The following is a 16,565-nucleotide window of genomic DNA, read 5'->3' as shown; positions in this document are numbered from 1 at the left end:
TGAGTACACCCAAAGTATTCACCGCCTTTTCATATTTTCTTGTTATATACAACATTGAATCACCGTACACTTAATATGGCATTTTGGGCACTGATCAACAGGAAAAGACTCTTTAGTGTCAATGTGAAAACAGATCTCGGCAAAGTGCTGTAAATTAATTAGAGATACTAAACAACATATAATTGCTCACCCCCCTTCGTGTTAGTACTGTATTTAGTAGCTGCACCTTTGGCGGCCATGACAGCCTCGAGTCTGTGTGCTCAGGTCTCTCTCTGGCAGCTTTGCACTTCTGGACACTGAATGAAGCATTGGGACTGTGAGTGAACGGCCTTTGTCAAGTCCAGGTGTAAACTGTCAATTCAATTCAATTGCAATTCAAATTCAGGTCCAGGTGTCAATTCATTTGAGATCTGGACTCTGACTTGGCCATTGCAGGACCTTAACTTTGTTATTTTTGAAGCCATTCCTCTGTAGCTGTGGCTTTACGCTTGGGATTGTCATCTTGCTGGAAAACAAATCTTCTCCCAAGGCACATGCTACCTGCAGAGTGTATTAGGTTTTCCTTCAGGATTTCCTTGGATTTTTCTGCATTCGTTACACCCTCACAAGCCTTCCTGGGCCTGCTACTGAGCAGCTTCCTCATAGCATGATGCTGCCACCGCCATATGTATGTCAAACACAGCATTTAGTGTGATGGCTAAAAAGATCAACATTGGTCTGATCAGACCGTAGAAACTTCATCCAGGCTGACTTCACAGTTTCCCATGAGGTGTCTAGTGAAGCACCTGAGTACCAGTTGTTGTGTGCACAGTCTCTCCTGTCTCAGGCATTGCAGCTTGTAACTCCTTTAGAGTTCTCCTAGGTCTGTTGGTGGCCTTGTTTGCTCATCTTCTTCTTGCACAATCACTCAGTTTTGTGCTCTAAACTGATTTCCAGCTCTGCCACACTCTTTCCAGTTCTTAATGACTGATTTCACCGGACTCCAAGGGATATTCAGTGACTTGGATATTTTATTGTCTCCATCCCCTGAATTTTCAGCCACTTTTTCGTGGAGTTGCTTGGAGTGTTCTTTTGTCTTCATTGTGTAGGTTAGTCCACCATACCGACTCACCACAAGTTGGACCTTCCAGATGAAGAGCATTTAGACGACAATCAAGTGAAACCTCTTGACTTACAGGCAGGTGATCTCCATTGAACTAATTCTGGAACTTCTAACACCAACTGCCTACACCAGTGAGGATTTAGAGGTGTCACATTAAAGGGGGTGAATACTTACGTGATGAATTATTTTATGATTTATATTTGTAATTAATTTAGACCACTTTCAGTTCAGATCTGTTATCACGTTGACATTAAAAAGCATTTATCTGCTGATCAATGTCAAAAAAAGCCAAAGTGAGCCCCAAGTGCTATATAACAATAAAATGTGAAAACCTCAACAGCATGGAGACTTTTTTTAAGTTTGGGATTTATTATTTTTTTGGGACAAAACAAACTCATACCTGTCAGACTTGATGACACTACTAATGGGATTAGATCTTATCAGAAGAGATGGGTAATGGTGGAAAAAATAGGATGAATGAGAAAGAATACACCAAACACACACTATGAAGAAAGCTCTAGTTCATTCTTTGCTAAGTACGTCCATCTTTGACAGGGAGCACACATCATATTACAAGCAAAAGGGGACCTCACCTTCACAGCCATTGTGAGTGACCTCTGCGAAGGGGTTGTCACATGAATTGCACTGTCGGCCAATCACCCCCGGCCTACAGTGGCACTGACCAGACTCGTGGTCACATGATCTCGAGAAGGAGCCGACTGGATAGCAATCACATGGCAGACAGGTATCACTTCCCTTGACGCGGTAATGAAACTCCTGGAAAAGGGAAAAGTTTCCAGTATTTTAAGTGGCTCATACAAGCTACCGAGAAGCTCAATGTTTCTTAACACTGGTCAAGTTTCAGTTAACTTCTTCACAGCAACCGAGAAACGCAGAGAGGCTTTAGAGTAGGATGTATGCCACCTATGAGGCTCTGAAGCAGCTGATAGAAAAGTCAAACTCTAATGGTGCTTGGTGGTCAAAGACGTTTTCCTATGGTTACTATTACCTTGCAGTGACATTGTCCGTTTGTCTTGTTGCAATCCGGATCAAACCCTTTGTTGACATCACAGTTACAAGGTCCACAAGTTGGGCTGCCCCACCATCCTTTGGGACATTGCTGGTCAATCCTGAAGCACAAAAACAATGAAAACGTATCTTGAAAATGATCCAACATCTTGTATTCACTCTGTTGCATTTCAATTTACCATCCGATGTGCAGGAAGAAACTGTGATATGTCACAAATGTGTCGCTGTTAATGGCACAAAGGTGGGCATCCACAGGAAAAGGCCAGTGATAGGACAGCGGCATGACTTACTACCCTATAAAGCATTGCTAGACGTACAATCTCTGGGATGCTGACAGAGTGGGCCAAAGACAACATGCATGCAAAAGGAAAGGCCGGGGTGAAGCCTCAACCAGTTTCTGATGTTTAACCTGGCGGAGGTGGCGGTGTTCCATCATGCTGCCTGTAAGGACACCTTCACTGGCCAACACGAAACATTTAGGTATGCAGGTTACAGTACAAGTGTGACGTGTTAGAGGGGCTCAATCATTCATGCTACACACCAGTATTTTGAAAGCTTGTGTGATACGACAGAGCTCTCTTGTGCTGGTCACCATAAAGTACTTTTAAGAGATGTGCTGACTCCCATAATGGTGTGACATGGTAGACATTGCTTATTCTAGCTGCAGTGCATCACTGTCTGTCAGAGCCCACCAAGTGTGACTATCACACCCATTTAATGACCCTCATATTCATTTAATGTGTTTTAGTTCTAGTCTTTAATATTTCAGACTGGTTTGACTATAATACCTGTTATGCCAGAGGATACAATATGGATGGTTCTTTACCTGGCTGGGACGCCCTTATAATGGAAAGTCTGGAATGGATGGGCTGGCTGACTGGGTTGGAAATGACAGAAGGTGATAGTCCATTGCGTAGATATAAACCCCCAATACTTGGGGTGGCAGCATCCTGGTAGTGGTGCTCCCTGGGAGCTGTAGTCATGGTGAGCAGCCCTGTTGGGGTACTCAGGGACCACCAGGCAGAGCTGCAGAAGGAGATCATCTCCTGTGTAAGGAGATCACACCAGACTTGGAAGTGGGTGTGATGTTGGAGCACTGGAAATACTCCCGCCTGACATAAATTGAGCCGCTACGCATTCCCTGGAGGTGACTGAAGTCAGGAGGATGCAGACAAAGTTGCTGGGGTGTGTTGAGGAGAAGGGAGAAGAGAGATAAAGAAGAGAAGCGTTTACTTGTGCTTGGGTGAACTGTGTGAAAAAGCCTGTTTTGAGGTAATTCATCTCTCTCTGTATATATATATAAATATATAAAATCTAACGTCTGTCTGTCTGTCCACTTTTCACGAGGGAACTACTTAACGGATTTAGATCCGATTTCTATAATTTGCTTGAACATTCGGGTTGATTTTGTGACTTCTCTCATCGAGCTAAGTATCATAGTTCGCTTGTGGTACCGATTTATTTGTGCGAATCCGAGAGACACGCAGCAGGCCGAGGGAATGGGGCCCTCCTCACTCATGCGCCATCCTCGGGGCGTTCCTTACCTCCACTTAGCTAGCGAATGAGAGAACTACTTAACGGATTTAGATCGGGCTTTTTCTATAATTTGCTTGAACGTTCTGGTTGATTTTGTGACCCCTCTCATCGCGCTAAGTAGCATAGTTCACTTGCAGTAGTGATTTATTTGTGTGAATCCAAGAGAGAGGCAGGCAAGGGAGGGAGGCAGGGACCTCCTCACTCACATGTCTGCCTTAACTCGGCTTAGCTAGCGAACGAGAGAACTACTTAACAGATTTAGATTGGGCTTTTTTTCTACAATTTGCTTGAACATTCCAGTTGATTTTGCGACTTCTCTCAACCATAGTTTGCTTGCAGGAGCGATATATTCGCACTAATCCGAGACAGAGGCTGTGGGCCAAGTTGAGGGGGAAGCGTGACGTCAGGTGTAGGAAGTCGGTGTACCTCTGTGTTTTGGAGCGTACCTTGCCTCCACTTAGCTAGCAATGCCTGTTAGTTTGTTGATTTTTATAGTTTGTCCTGTTTCACTGCTACACAGGCGGAGCCGCGGGGAACGGCTAGTCTGCTATATAATAAAACACTAAAGACTGTCTGTCCAGTCCCTCAGTGCAATCTGACCGGTCGGTTTGGCTTTGGTGATGCGACGAAAGAGAGTCGAGTGTAAGACGCGTGAGGAGGAGTAAAGGTGCATGCTGAGAGAGTCGCTTTCAAAGACGGAAAGTATACAACTGGATAGGAGATGAGAACGGCAGCTTGAAAATAACAAGAGTCTGAGGAGCAGGCTTTACGTGAAAGGGAGCATCGGTCAAGACATGCGTAAATACAGAGGAAAGACACACGTAGGGCAAGAGATCGCAAATATTTTGGAACTATTCTCTTACCTGTTTTTGATAACTAAATCCTTATTTGAATCCATGACTTGGTTCTGTGCATGTGTATCTGGGGTTTGGGGTTGCTGTTATGCCTCTACAGGTCACACTGTTTAAGGTGTCAGCACTCCCCTGTCCCAACCAGTAGACATGTGTCAGAGCCCACCTGTGATAACTACCATAGCCTTTTAACATACCAGAAAACTACCACACCTACTGTATATAACGTGCCAGCGCCCATTTAGGTTCTCTCCAGTTTTTTACTTTAATGTGTTCGGGCCAACCTGTGCTGGATGGCATACTATCCTGAAAGTGTCAGATATCCTCTTCTTCTGTATAGCATGCCCGTTTAATGTATGAGAGCCTAACCCTTGCCGAATTGCATACTTGATTAATATCTCAGAGGATGTCTATGCAGACGGCCGTTCCAGTTTAATGTGGCAGAGGTAACCTGCGCTGGCACACATACAGTTGTGATACATCAATAAGCGGAGCACACGTCAACTCATCTAAGTGTTAGGATTGCCTACGTGTGACAGCCAAAGCCATAAGCTCCTCCCACCCCAAAGAATCCAAACTACCAATAGAAATGTATGATAATCATGGGGCTGTACCAAAACTAAACTAGCACCAATCAGACAAAAGAATGAATAAGAAGAACCAATTCATTTGAATAACGGAAACAACAGGATCGTAATAATTAAGAATGAGTTAAGAATTTTAAAGAGGAGTTTTTAAAAAGGGGAAAGCAAAATAAAGAAAGGGAACTGACAAAAGGACTCACAGAATAAACTTAATAAAAGAAGGACTTGACACGATTATTTTCATCAGATCAAATACTAGATGAACCAAAGAAAAACCAAGACATTAATTAATTATGACTCATTATAAATGTCAGAATGAGAAATGCACAGGTCAGCCTCACGGATGTGACAAAGCACTACGAGACCCCCACTTACGAGAGGGCGCCAGAGCAAATGCTACAGCCAAGAGCAGAGACAGCAGTGAGTCCTCAGGTGACTACCTGAGGGCCTCAGACCATTCTGAGGCCCTCATTGAAAACAATCAACTGGACAAATGGAACAGGGATGTGACAAAATGAAAAGGAGTGGAGTCAGAGATGATGCCCCAAAGTGACCAGTGAGGCTGGAAATGTCCTAGCTTAGTGTTACTAATTGTGCTGGCCCACCTAACCACATGAGACGTCACGCATTGTCAAGTATCACCTTATGAGGTTAAAATGAGTGAGTATGTTTAAATAGGATAACCATTCTCGTCAACAGTGGATGGGATTCACTGTATAAGTTTTAGAGCTCACCTGTACTGGCAATACTGGCCAAAGTGGTTGTCGTCACAGTCACAGATGTAACCATGAGAGCTGCTAGGTTTCCTCCTGCAAATCGCGTCACTGTCACAGGGATTGAGTTGACAGGCATCTAGACACGTCTTCCCATAGTAACCTGGAAATGAATCACAGAAAGCACTGAACAAGATTTCCAGCAGCAGGGTCCCCAAGAAAACACCAAAGAAATGAAATGGTTTGTACTTTCTGTATGGGATAATCGGAACATTCTGCACATATTTCAAAATATGAGCCCAGCCTGAGGTTTCCGAGAGTAAACTGAATCTGTTAGGATAACCTCGAAATCCAGGGAGCCCTGTGAGGCACAGAAAAACCATCGCCGGCATTGCCATCAGCCTCAAGTCATTCATAGTGAAAACAAATTAACACTTCAGCCGTAACAGAATTAAACACTAATTCATAAGGAGCTAAATGTGTGCTGCATATTCATGCTAATTTTTCAAATCGCAGCCCACTCATTACTCATGTTTCATGGAAACTGTACGCTAAAAGCTGGATGTGACGTCTAACACATGGATTTCTGGGCACACCGACGGGAGGAGCTGCAGGCGCCCGTTGCGTTTTTTACATCCTGAAATGAACTGGCCCACCAGCCACTGGAGAGTGACACGCTGGGCGGACAGCTTCTCTGCACAGCCTTACAGATGTCACCTTGCTGGCTCTGCTCTTCTGCAGCACCTCTCCAAACTGACCTTGCTCTCTACATACAGAGCTTCATTTCAGCCATGTCACCAGTGGACACATCTTCATTTTATAGACCTCTAAGCTCTTGTCTGGATATCTACAGCTTGTTTGGATTCTGTCAACACTACACTACACTACACTGAAATGCAGCTATTACTTTGCAGTTTCTAGGAACACTCACAGTATATGATCAGTCTTAAAAACAAGATTATTAAGTAAGAAGCAAGGACTTTATAAGAGCTAAGGAATATTTCAATCTAACAAACATCCCACACCACACAGGGCTAATTTATCGACAACCCAACAAGCACGTGTGAGAAAATCAGGCTGCTTAAAGAAAACCCAGAGAGACACGGAAAGAACGTGCAAACTCGGAGCAGCTGGGCAAGGGGCTCAAAGCCAGGGGGCTGAATCCATGAGGGAGACGCACTGATTACTGCGTCATTACGTCACCTGCATTTATTTACAGGCATTTTAAAATAATACAAAGTTCTCAACACACACACACATATAATGTATATATCTGCTCCCTATATATAAAATCCTAAGCCTAAAAGTGCAATGGTGGCGTTTTTATGTCACGCTTTAAATCGGGCTTATTTTAAAACCACATACATATGTTTGGTAACATTCTTTTCAGAATTTATAGAACTCTAATGTGATGCCGTTAGATTTTTCAGATTCTTATTCCGTTTTTAAATTATAAACTTAAAAAATATCAGGAACTCGCATCTCTCAAGACGAAAATTTGTGCCAAGAGATGTAACCACACCCGGGGCCGGAAATAAAATACAAAGAGTAGGGCAGCCGCTGTACAGGCTTTCAGATGCAGATCACGCAGCATGGCAGCAGCTGCACGAGCAAAGAGGAGGTTAAAAAAAAAAACTGTAGTTGTTTCCCATTGTATCACCGTTTAAGAGGGGGTTTTGGAGGAACAACCGGGTCTCCTTGGGGTGCGTTCAGCCCCCCTCTTCACAACACGAGTGGCAGAGTTGCGAAGTGGCTGGCGCGTAGTGCAGGCTTCGAGCAAAGTGAGCAGGGGGCAAACCCCCTAGTATGTATAAATAAATAATTATTTATTAATAATATATAGATCATATTTATTCTTTTTTTGATATATTCTGTGTACTGCACCTTAGTGCTCTACTGATGACCACTGACTAAGCCTCCACTTACACTGCTTCATGCTGACAAATGAATTATTCCAGTTTGTGCCTACTCCACTTACAGTTCCTTCTTAAATACCATGGCCTGTAGGGGACACTCTCAAGATGTCCCAGAATGCAAAAAATACCAAAGAGACCCAGGTTTATAGCTTCATAAGTTCATCGTTATCACGTGTACAGAGTACAGTGAAATTCTTACTCACGTGTTAATCAACATTCAACATGTCACCACTCTTTGGCACCGTGACTAGTGAACAAAACTGCCGTACCTTCAAGCCTCTTGTGTCTTTTTCACATGAAAATCGCACAACATATTTGATATATACTGTATATATATATATTGTAACAAGGTGCTGTATATGCACCCGACCCGACACAGATTCACTCTGGAGGCACATGTATAAAATAAATAAACTTTTTATTTTCTTCACCTTTGGGGCACGTCTTCCCAGTAATCCCCACAGGCACAACACAGTCCCAAAAGCACCAAGTACGCCACACACTTCTTCTCCTGCACCACCACTCCTCCCAGGCAACCTCGTCCTCCTCCACCCGACTCTGGCCCCTGAGTAGTGGCTGCTGGCTCCTTTATACTCCACCCGGATGTGCTTCAGGTGGCAATTAACCTCAATTAGGCTGCACTTCCAGTTGTGGCTGCGTTGCCGCCCATACGGGCTCAGGAAGCCTTGCAGTTCCAACTGGGATGAGCTCCGGTGTTCCAAGTTATTGGCCCCGATGCAACCCAGGGGGGCTGCCACCAAGTGTTCCGGGGGACGTAGCGTGCATCCCATGGCTGCTCCCCCGGATCCAGTGTTGAAGGGGCATCCCGGCTGGGCATGGGTCCCAGCCGTCCACCACAATATATATGTGTAGATATAGATATTGTCACACGTGCAAATGAGAGGCAGCTAAAGGGCTCAAAAGATGGTAATCCCATGCCAGACCAGTGGGTGGCAGTGTGCACTAACTCTTTCTTTCTTTCTTTCTTTCTTTCTTTCTTTCTTTCTTTCTTTCTTTCTTTCTTTCTTTCTTTCTTTCTTTCTCCTGCAGACACCCGAGACAAATCTTGCCTGGGCCTGTAAACATCAGCTCTGGTTCCAAGCCCGATGACGTCACTTCCTCCACCCAATTTTAAAAACACCATCTTGTTAACAATAAATCAGTTCTGTTTTGAAGTCAAGTGTGTAAAGACATATTGATGTTTTTGTGCTTTTTCCATCCAAGTTTCCAAGTATACAGGGTTGCTGTCCCAAACCTATTTCTTTGTTCTCTTTTATTTACAATATATACATTAAACTAGCAAAATACCCACGCTTCGCAGCGGAGAAGTAGTGTGTAAAGGAGGTTATGTAAACATATATATATACATATATACATATATATACATATCTACATATACACATATCTACATATACATATATATATATATATACATACATATACACATCCACATATACATATATATACATATACAAATTTACACATCTACATATATATATATACATATGTACATATATATACATATAAATATATACCTATCTACATATATATATATATACATATGCACACACATATATGTATATATATATATATATATATATATAAATATAGACATACATATATACATACATACATACATTCACATATATATATATATATATATATATATATATATCACGGCATTCATAGTCTGAATCACAATCTGATTGTATGGGTGGTTACCTACCAGGTAACGCTTATGGTTGGCCAGCAAGTCAGCTAACATCAGCCACAGTGCCTTCAGTTGTGAGAAGCAGATCATAGAATGGTTGAAAATAGTTTACTGTCAAATAATGCAAAGAGTACGCGACACGTGTTTCGCCCTAATTCTTGGCTCATCAGGCGTACACACTCACTGCACTCCCTTACGGGAATCGAACCTCGGACGTCAGCGCTAGAGGGGCTTCGCAGCGGTGAAGTATTGCTTTTAAATTTTAATTAAGAAGAAAAGAAAACCTTTTTAAATTGAGGGAAAATATACCAATAACAATTTGTTAAGGATCTGTTTTTTTGTGAAGCTGCCTTTACACAGCCTGTCCACTGTTTTATAAATGAACGCCATATAAGGCCGTCCTTTCTCCTTCACAGTCAGTTCACGTGATTACGTGGGAGGCGTGATGACACGATACGCAACCCCGCCTCCCACGGCCAGCGAGCTGCAGTCCATTACAGTATATGGACAAAAAAGAGGTTCCAGTTATGACCGTTACGCTTTGAATTTAGAAATGAAACCTGCCTAACTTTTGTAAGTAAGCTGTAAGGAATGAGCCTGCCAAATTTCAGCCTTCCACCTACACGGGAAGTTGGAGAATTAGTGATGAGTGAGTGAGTGAGTGAGTGAGGGCTTTGCCTTTTATTAGTATAGATATATATATACAGTATATATATATATGTATATATATATATATATATATATATATATATAATATATATATATATATATATATATATATATATATATATATATATATATACACACACACACACACATACAAGAGTGGTCAAACATAGGTTTAGGTTTATAGTTGCGAGTAGTGTACTTTGTGTGAAACAGAAAGTTTATTCCTATATTATTATTTATTTATGAATTATTGTATTATTCATTTGTATTATTTGTCTTCTTCTTACTATTATTATTGTTTTATTAACAAGTAAACTAAAAGACTGTGTAAATAATTAAGGCTGGTAATCTGAGTACTTATGAGATTGTACCTAAGTGCACTGAGTCATTGTGACATTCTTCTGAGTTAATAATAATCATAACCTGCATGTCTTTTTCCACACAAATAACTGTAAACCTACTTTTGCCCAACCCGTATATACAGTACACTATGTATACATTAGTCACACATGGGAAACAACCATCACAGCAGAAGATCAATTGGCGTGAAGATATCTGACATCACTTCCGCTCTGGACACCCAGAACCCACCTCTTCTTGCTGGAATGGCTTAAACCCACCAGCAGTTTAGTATTATAGCAGACGACAGGACTCATGCCTGAGGAGACGCTCATTGCTTTGACATTCATGTTGAAGAAGTTTTCTTTTCTCCAATCAATTATATAGGGATCGCCTTTGGGTGCTTCAACACCCTGTCTTTTCTTGTGTGTTCTATTTATTAGATACTAGACAAAAAGCCCGTTTCGACAACGTAAGATGAAACGGGCACGAGTTTGTGTCAGTAGTGTATGAAGAACAAATGATAAGTAAGAAATAAATAAGAAAGTGATGTAAGTAATGATAATTAACTAAGAGGTTTGGGATATGTATGACTTTATCACGGCAAAAAATACTGTACACTTAAAAAAGACATGCTATCTATGACAACGTTTTTTGTTTGTATACTGGAGGCCTGTCAGTATGCAACTAAAGTTGTAAAATCTCTCTGTAGACTACATTTTTTGTGAAGACACTCTCACTGTTTGGTAGTAATTTCCTTTGATGTGGCACATCTTTAACTTGCACCTTCACATCACTCGCCCACTGAAAGTACTTAATAATAATATGTTCTTATGTATTATTTTGAGTGTGAGGGTTGGCTGTGATCGGGGCTAATATCCTACGCCTGGGGGGAAGGATTTGGGATTTCAGAATAATAATCCCGAAATGCGTAGGCTAAATCCGCCGCCTGCCGTGATGAAGCAAATTTTCTCTTTAGAGGCATTTGTATAAGTTGGAAGTGAGATGAACTTTGAAATGTTTAAGTCATGAATGTACCTGTTGAAGACAGTTGTATAATGCGTAGGCTAAATCCACCACCTGCCGCGATGTTGGGGTTGGATGCTCAGAAGGCGACTGCACATTCGGCTTCGGACAGACGTTCGTCGGATGAAGCAAATTTTCTCTTTGGAGGCATTTGTATAAGTTGGAAGTGAGACGAACTTTGAAATGTTTATGCATGAATGTACCTGTTGAAGACAGTTGTATAATGCGTAGGCTAAATCCGCCTCCTGACGCTATGTTGGGGTTGGATTTCTGTCTCGTAAGGTTTTTCGGGCAGCAGCGCAGAAGGCGACTGCGCATTCAGCTTCGGATGGAAGTAAGTGAGTGAGTGAGTGAGTGAGGAGGCAGGCGAATTATGTATTAAGATATATATATTCTGAGGTCATGGTTCTCTCTCAGGGACTGTGAGATCGACAAGCGGATTGGATTGGCAGCAGATGTTCTGCACCGGTTCATGGGTCCAAAACTCTTGGTTCGCCGATTGGTCTACATCTCTGTCCTCACCTATACTCATGAGCTGTGGGCATGGACCAAAGGAATGGAATTATGAGTACAAGCAGCAGACAGCAGTGGCCTGGCTGACGCTCCATGACAGGGTGAGAAGCTCAGTGATTTGGGAGAGTCTCACAGTAGAGTTTCAGCTCCTTCAGATCAAGAGGGAGCCAGCTCAGGTGGGTTGGGCATATCATAAGAATGCCCCCCTGGGCAAATCTCCCCAGAGCCACTCCAGGCACGTCAAACCATACGAAGACCCTGTGGCAGACCCAGATTCCATCTCTCGGCTGGCCTGGGAATTTGAGCTGGAGTCTGTAGCTGTGAAGAGAGAGGTCTGGTTGACTGATTTGGCCTGCTGTTGCTCTGACCCTCACCAGGGAAACATGATATATATGTGTGTGTGTGGGGTTACATGCATACTATTTATTTATTGTTACAACATAAATATTACTAACAGCTGCAGTAAACTCCTAGTAGCTAAATTTACCTTCAATAACATTTTTAAAAGCAGTTAATCCATTTTGAGGGTCAATGGGATCCAAAGACCAGCAACTTGAGGCTATTAAATGCAACATAGCCAAGTCCAAAGAAAGGCAGGCCAGAAGACTTTAAGATTTTTTTCTCTTAATGAAAATGTGTAAAATGTAACAGAAAACAACAAAAGCCTGGAAAGTTGAGCACACTCCTTTAGTAGTCACAAATAGTGTAATCCCCTGACCGCTGTTAAACCTCGCCTTGTGCACAAAGGAATGAACTCAGCCCACCTAACAAAGACAGCGATATCAGGCAGAGACGAAATGATGACAAGGAGTGCGTGTATCTTAGCACCAAAAGCAAAAATACTAGCACTAAATAAAACTCTGCACAGACACAGAAACCCACAACTTGGTAAAGTATGTGCATGCCCAGTGGTGGACTGGCGCTGGTCCCTGCTTTGTACCAGGTATTGCCGGGATGTGACTGGGCTGCACCACAATGCAATATGCAGGGACAGGAACACATCTGCCATGATATGAGTGACAGCGAAACGAACGAAAATGGAGATCTCACCACCCAAGACAAACCCCTTCGTGAGTACACACTGGCCAGTTTCACTTCTAAACTTAAAAGGTTGAATTTTCCCCTTTTATTAGAAAAATGCACTTCACTTATGTTTAAATGTAAAGCACAAAAAACCTGATTTAGAGATTTGGCATTGACTGTGACAAACATCATTTTACTTGTTTCTGTACACTGAAAACTGCATTGTTCTTTTACAATAGTGAATCTAGCATCACACTAACTTATGACTCAAAAAGCGGATGAGTTCGTAGCGCTAAAGTAAAATGGTAGATGATGTTTTACTAACTCAGGTAAGTACAAGAGGAAAAGTAAATACAGAAAGTGGAAATAGAAGATGCAGTAATATAAAAAAAGAACTCCTAAGCTTTTTGGCCCTGCCTAATGGCCTATTAATTATTGACTAGTAATAGCAGTCATTCTGCCCCCCCTTTAAACCCCCTGTCCCTAACTGCCTCTCTTTCTCTCTCACCACTTCACCACCTAATAGCTCATGTGTGGTGAACATACTGGCGCAAAATGGATGCCGTTGCATCATCTAGGGTGGCTGCTACACGTTAGTGGTGGTTGAACTGGCTCCCCACTCTCTACGTGAAGTGATTTGAGTAGTGAGAAAAGCATTATATGAATGTAAAGAATTAAAATGAAGAATTACTAGGGGGTTTCGCCCCCTGCTTGCTTCGCTCGCCAACCCCCCCGGCCTGCACTACGCACCAGCCACTTCACGTCTCTGCCGCTCACGTATGTGGATTGCACTTTCACCAAATAACAAATCTTTTAATTCTCGCGGATATGCCTCTTCATTGGGAAGAAACATTACTTTTCCCTGATGGCAAGACAAATTAGACGATCTACAAGTCTCCGACTTAAAGTTTAAATCCGAACAATATATTCGATCTCTTTTCGCTGTTCCGTTATTTCACCGAGTAATAATTTCAATTTGTTAGCACTAATACTATCAGTTTTTTGAGACTTTCAAATTTTAGTACTTTCATAATCTCTAACCTGCTCTGCATGTGGATCGCATCAATGTTTTTGAACCTCTTTACGACGTTCTACTTTGTCTTCTACTCTTTGTCTTTTATTTCCAACCCTGCTTGGAGCTGAGAGTGCAGGAACTGGGTCTGACAATAGCTAGGTTTAAGTTTAGGTTTATTTGTCATATATAGGTTAACACAGGGTCAACATACAATGAAATGTGTATGACGAGAAAAACAAGTAACTCAGCCTAGATCCAATAAAGCTTAAAAAAGATTACAAGTTAAAATAGACAAACCATATAAAATAAAATGTGTACGTTTTAAAAGAAGTTATAGAGCAATATGAGTTGAATGAGTAGCAAGTACAAATGACAGTTATTGCACAGATAATGTTTTATAAGTACAGATGCATATTCCATAAAGTGCAGATGCATGTTCCAGCCAGTATTCTGAGTGTGTGCAGGTTCAGTTTGTGTGTGAGTAGTGCAATGTAGATGTAGTGCAATATAGATGTTATGTAAGTGTATGTAAGTGTTCAGGTGTTGCTGTTGAGGAGTCGAATGGCCTGGTGGTAAAAACTGTTCTTAAGTCTTGTAGTCCGAGCAGCCAGACTCCTAGCTTTCACACGAATGAGAAGTGTGTGGACCGTAGGCGTGGTAGTAAATGTTTGAGAGGAGGGCGCGACTTGTCAAAATCTCTTGGCAAAAAGTCTCATCTCGCGGGATCTGAAATGATCTCTGAGAAAGTCTCGTCCCAGGATTCCCTTTTATAATATTGGTGTCCATAACTAACCTGTGGTCCTAACCCAGGGTGACATACTCCTTCCTGCGCCACCACCATCTACTCAAAGCACCGTGATGTTCCTACATTGATGGATTAAAAGCCAGAAGTCTACATGACCATCATCATCAAGTCCTTCCATGAGAACCCTAAATACAAAGTGGACTGTTTCATTTATGTGAGGTAGAATGCCCAGAGTGGGCTGGGTGGTCTCGTGGCCTGGAACCCCTACAGATTTTATTTTTTCTCTCCAGCCGTCTGGAGATTTTTTTTGTTTTTTCTGTCCTCCCTGGTCATCGGACCTTACTCTTATTCTATGTTAATTAGTGTTGTCTCATTCTAATTCTTACTTTGTCTTTTATTTCTCTTTCCTTCATTATGTACAGCACTTTGAGCTTCATTATTTGTATGAAAATGTGCTATATAAATAAATGTTGCTGTTGTTCCTACTCCCTTTCCTTTCTCTTGGATCACACTTGCCTTTCTTCTTGCCTCTTACACAAAAATCTTGCCACTCACTCCACTCCACACTCCAAGCTCACTGGATCCAAGTGTGGAAGCTTCCATTGGGGACTACTTGTGGGCCTACGCCTTGAAGACCTCTTGGGACAGGCCTTCCAGAGGTCTACCTGCCCTGTTTACGTGTCTGTGCGATCCTGAAATCCAACACACCTCATGTAGGTCCGGGTAAGCTTGCAGAAGACTGGGAAATACAAATGTCTGGATGCAGAATGTATAAGGATGAGTCTTCCTGCTGATCCGTATAAGTTGAAGGGAACTCTTAGTTTATACCATAGTTTATACCACCATACCATTATTTATTAATCTGGCATCCGTGTCTGGACACATTAAACTTTCTGTTCCATCTAGAGCAGTGTACAGAAAGCAGTAATTACACTTGTCGCCGCTAAGAAATTTACAATAGGCATCGCAAACCCTCAGTGGATCCATCACTGGAATCTGAAGCACCCCATAGAGACCTGCTCCATCTGTTCAGCAAGGATTCATTTGCTAAACCTCTGAGCACGTTCACACTGGTCACACCGCTCCTTTACATGTCCACACACCGGTATCTTCACATCACTGTGCAGTCATTCACTGGTCCCTGGGTAGCCATCATGCATGGGCTCCCTCATAATGAGTGGTACTCCACACAGATTTGAAATGAACACCTCATGTATTTCTTCGGTCATGCATGTCTTGTAGCTCACACCGTTGTGCCCATTTCTATGATTATGGACAGGAAAGAAGAGCACTATGTACCTCAATATGCACAGTTTTTTGCACATATTGTTGTGTTGCCTTGCATTAGTACTGCGAATGAAAAAAATGATATCAAGTTACAAATGTAATGGTGCCCGTGATGCCGTGGCACGTTCACTTACCTGGCTCACACTGACAGGTGTACGTTTGCCAGTTATTGACACAGTAACTTCTGGATGGACAGGGATTGGAATCACACGGATCAGCCACATTGCAACCTGCCTCCACTTTTAATGTGCGAGATGGCTTGGGCAGTGGGATGCCCACTGGTGTGTCTCCAATGCGTACACCCTGGAGAACAAAGAACAGATAACTCTTCACTCTGTCACATGGTCATCAGTATGGGCATCAAACAAGGCCAGATTCTCACCTGAATGCAGCCCTGCATGCCATGCTGCACCTCGCCAGCCCCGAGTACCCCGCCCACATGCAGGTGCTTCACCTTCAGGCCATGCAGTTCATTTCCAACAATGACTGTCCCCTGTTACACAAGG

The 16,565-nt window shown here is 42.4% G+C and overlaps 1 protein-coding gene across 4 annotated transcripts in view; it reads right to left on the bottom strand.

Moving 5' to 3' along the window:
- The window catches only part of celsr3 (cadherin, EGF LAG seven-pass G-type receptor 3), a 141,091-nt gene that overhangs the window by 37,936 nt on the left and 86,590 nt on the right, over window positions 1-16,565 (bottom strand). For all 4 annotated transcript variants that reach the window (XM_051921238.1, XM_051921237.1, XM_051921236.1 and 1 more), the window contains exons 11-15: window positions 16,442-16,552; window positions 16,194-16,362; window positions 5,837-5,978; window positions 2,112-2,232; window positions 1,696-1,879 (exon numbers count right to left, since the gene is read on the bottom strand). In XM_051921238.1, the coding sequence (XP_051777198.1) occupies window positions 1,696-1,879; window positions 2,112-2,232; window positions 5,837-5,978; window positions 16,194-16,362; window positions 16,442-16,552 (727 nt within the window). The remainder of the gene's footprint in view (window positions 1-1,695; window positions 1,880-2,111; window positions 2,233-5,836; window positions 5,979-16,193; window positions 16,363-16,441; window positions 16,553-16,565) is intronic.

The sequence above is a fragment of the Erpetoichthys calabaricus genome, chromosome 18, assembly GCF_900747795.2.
Source record: "Erpetoichthys calabaricus chromosome 18, fErpCal1.3, whole genome shotgun sequence".
NCBI lineage: Eukaryota > Metazoa > Chordata > Cladistia > Polypteriformes > Polypteridae > Erpetoichthys > Erpetoichthys calabaricus.
Note: the sequence above shows the minus strand (reverse complement) of the source record. Positions and strands in the feature narration are given on the sequence as shown.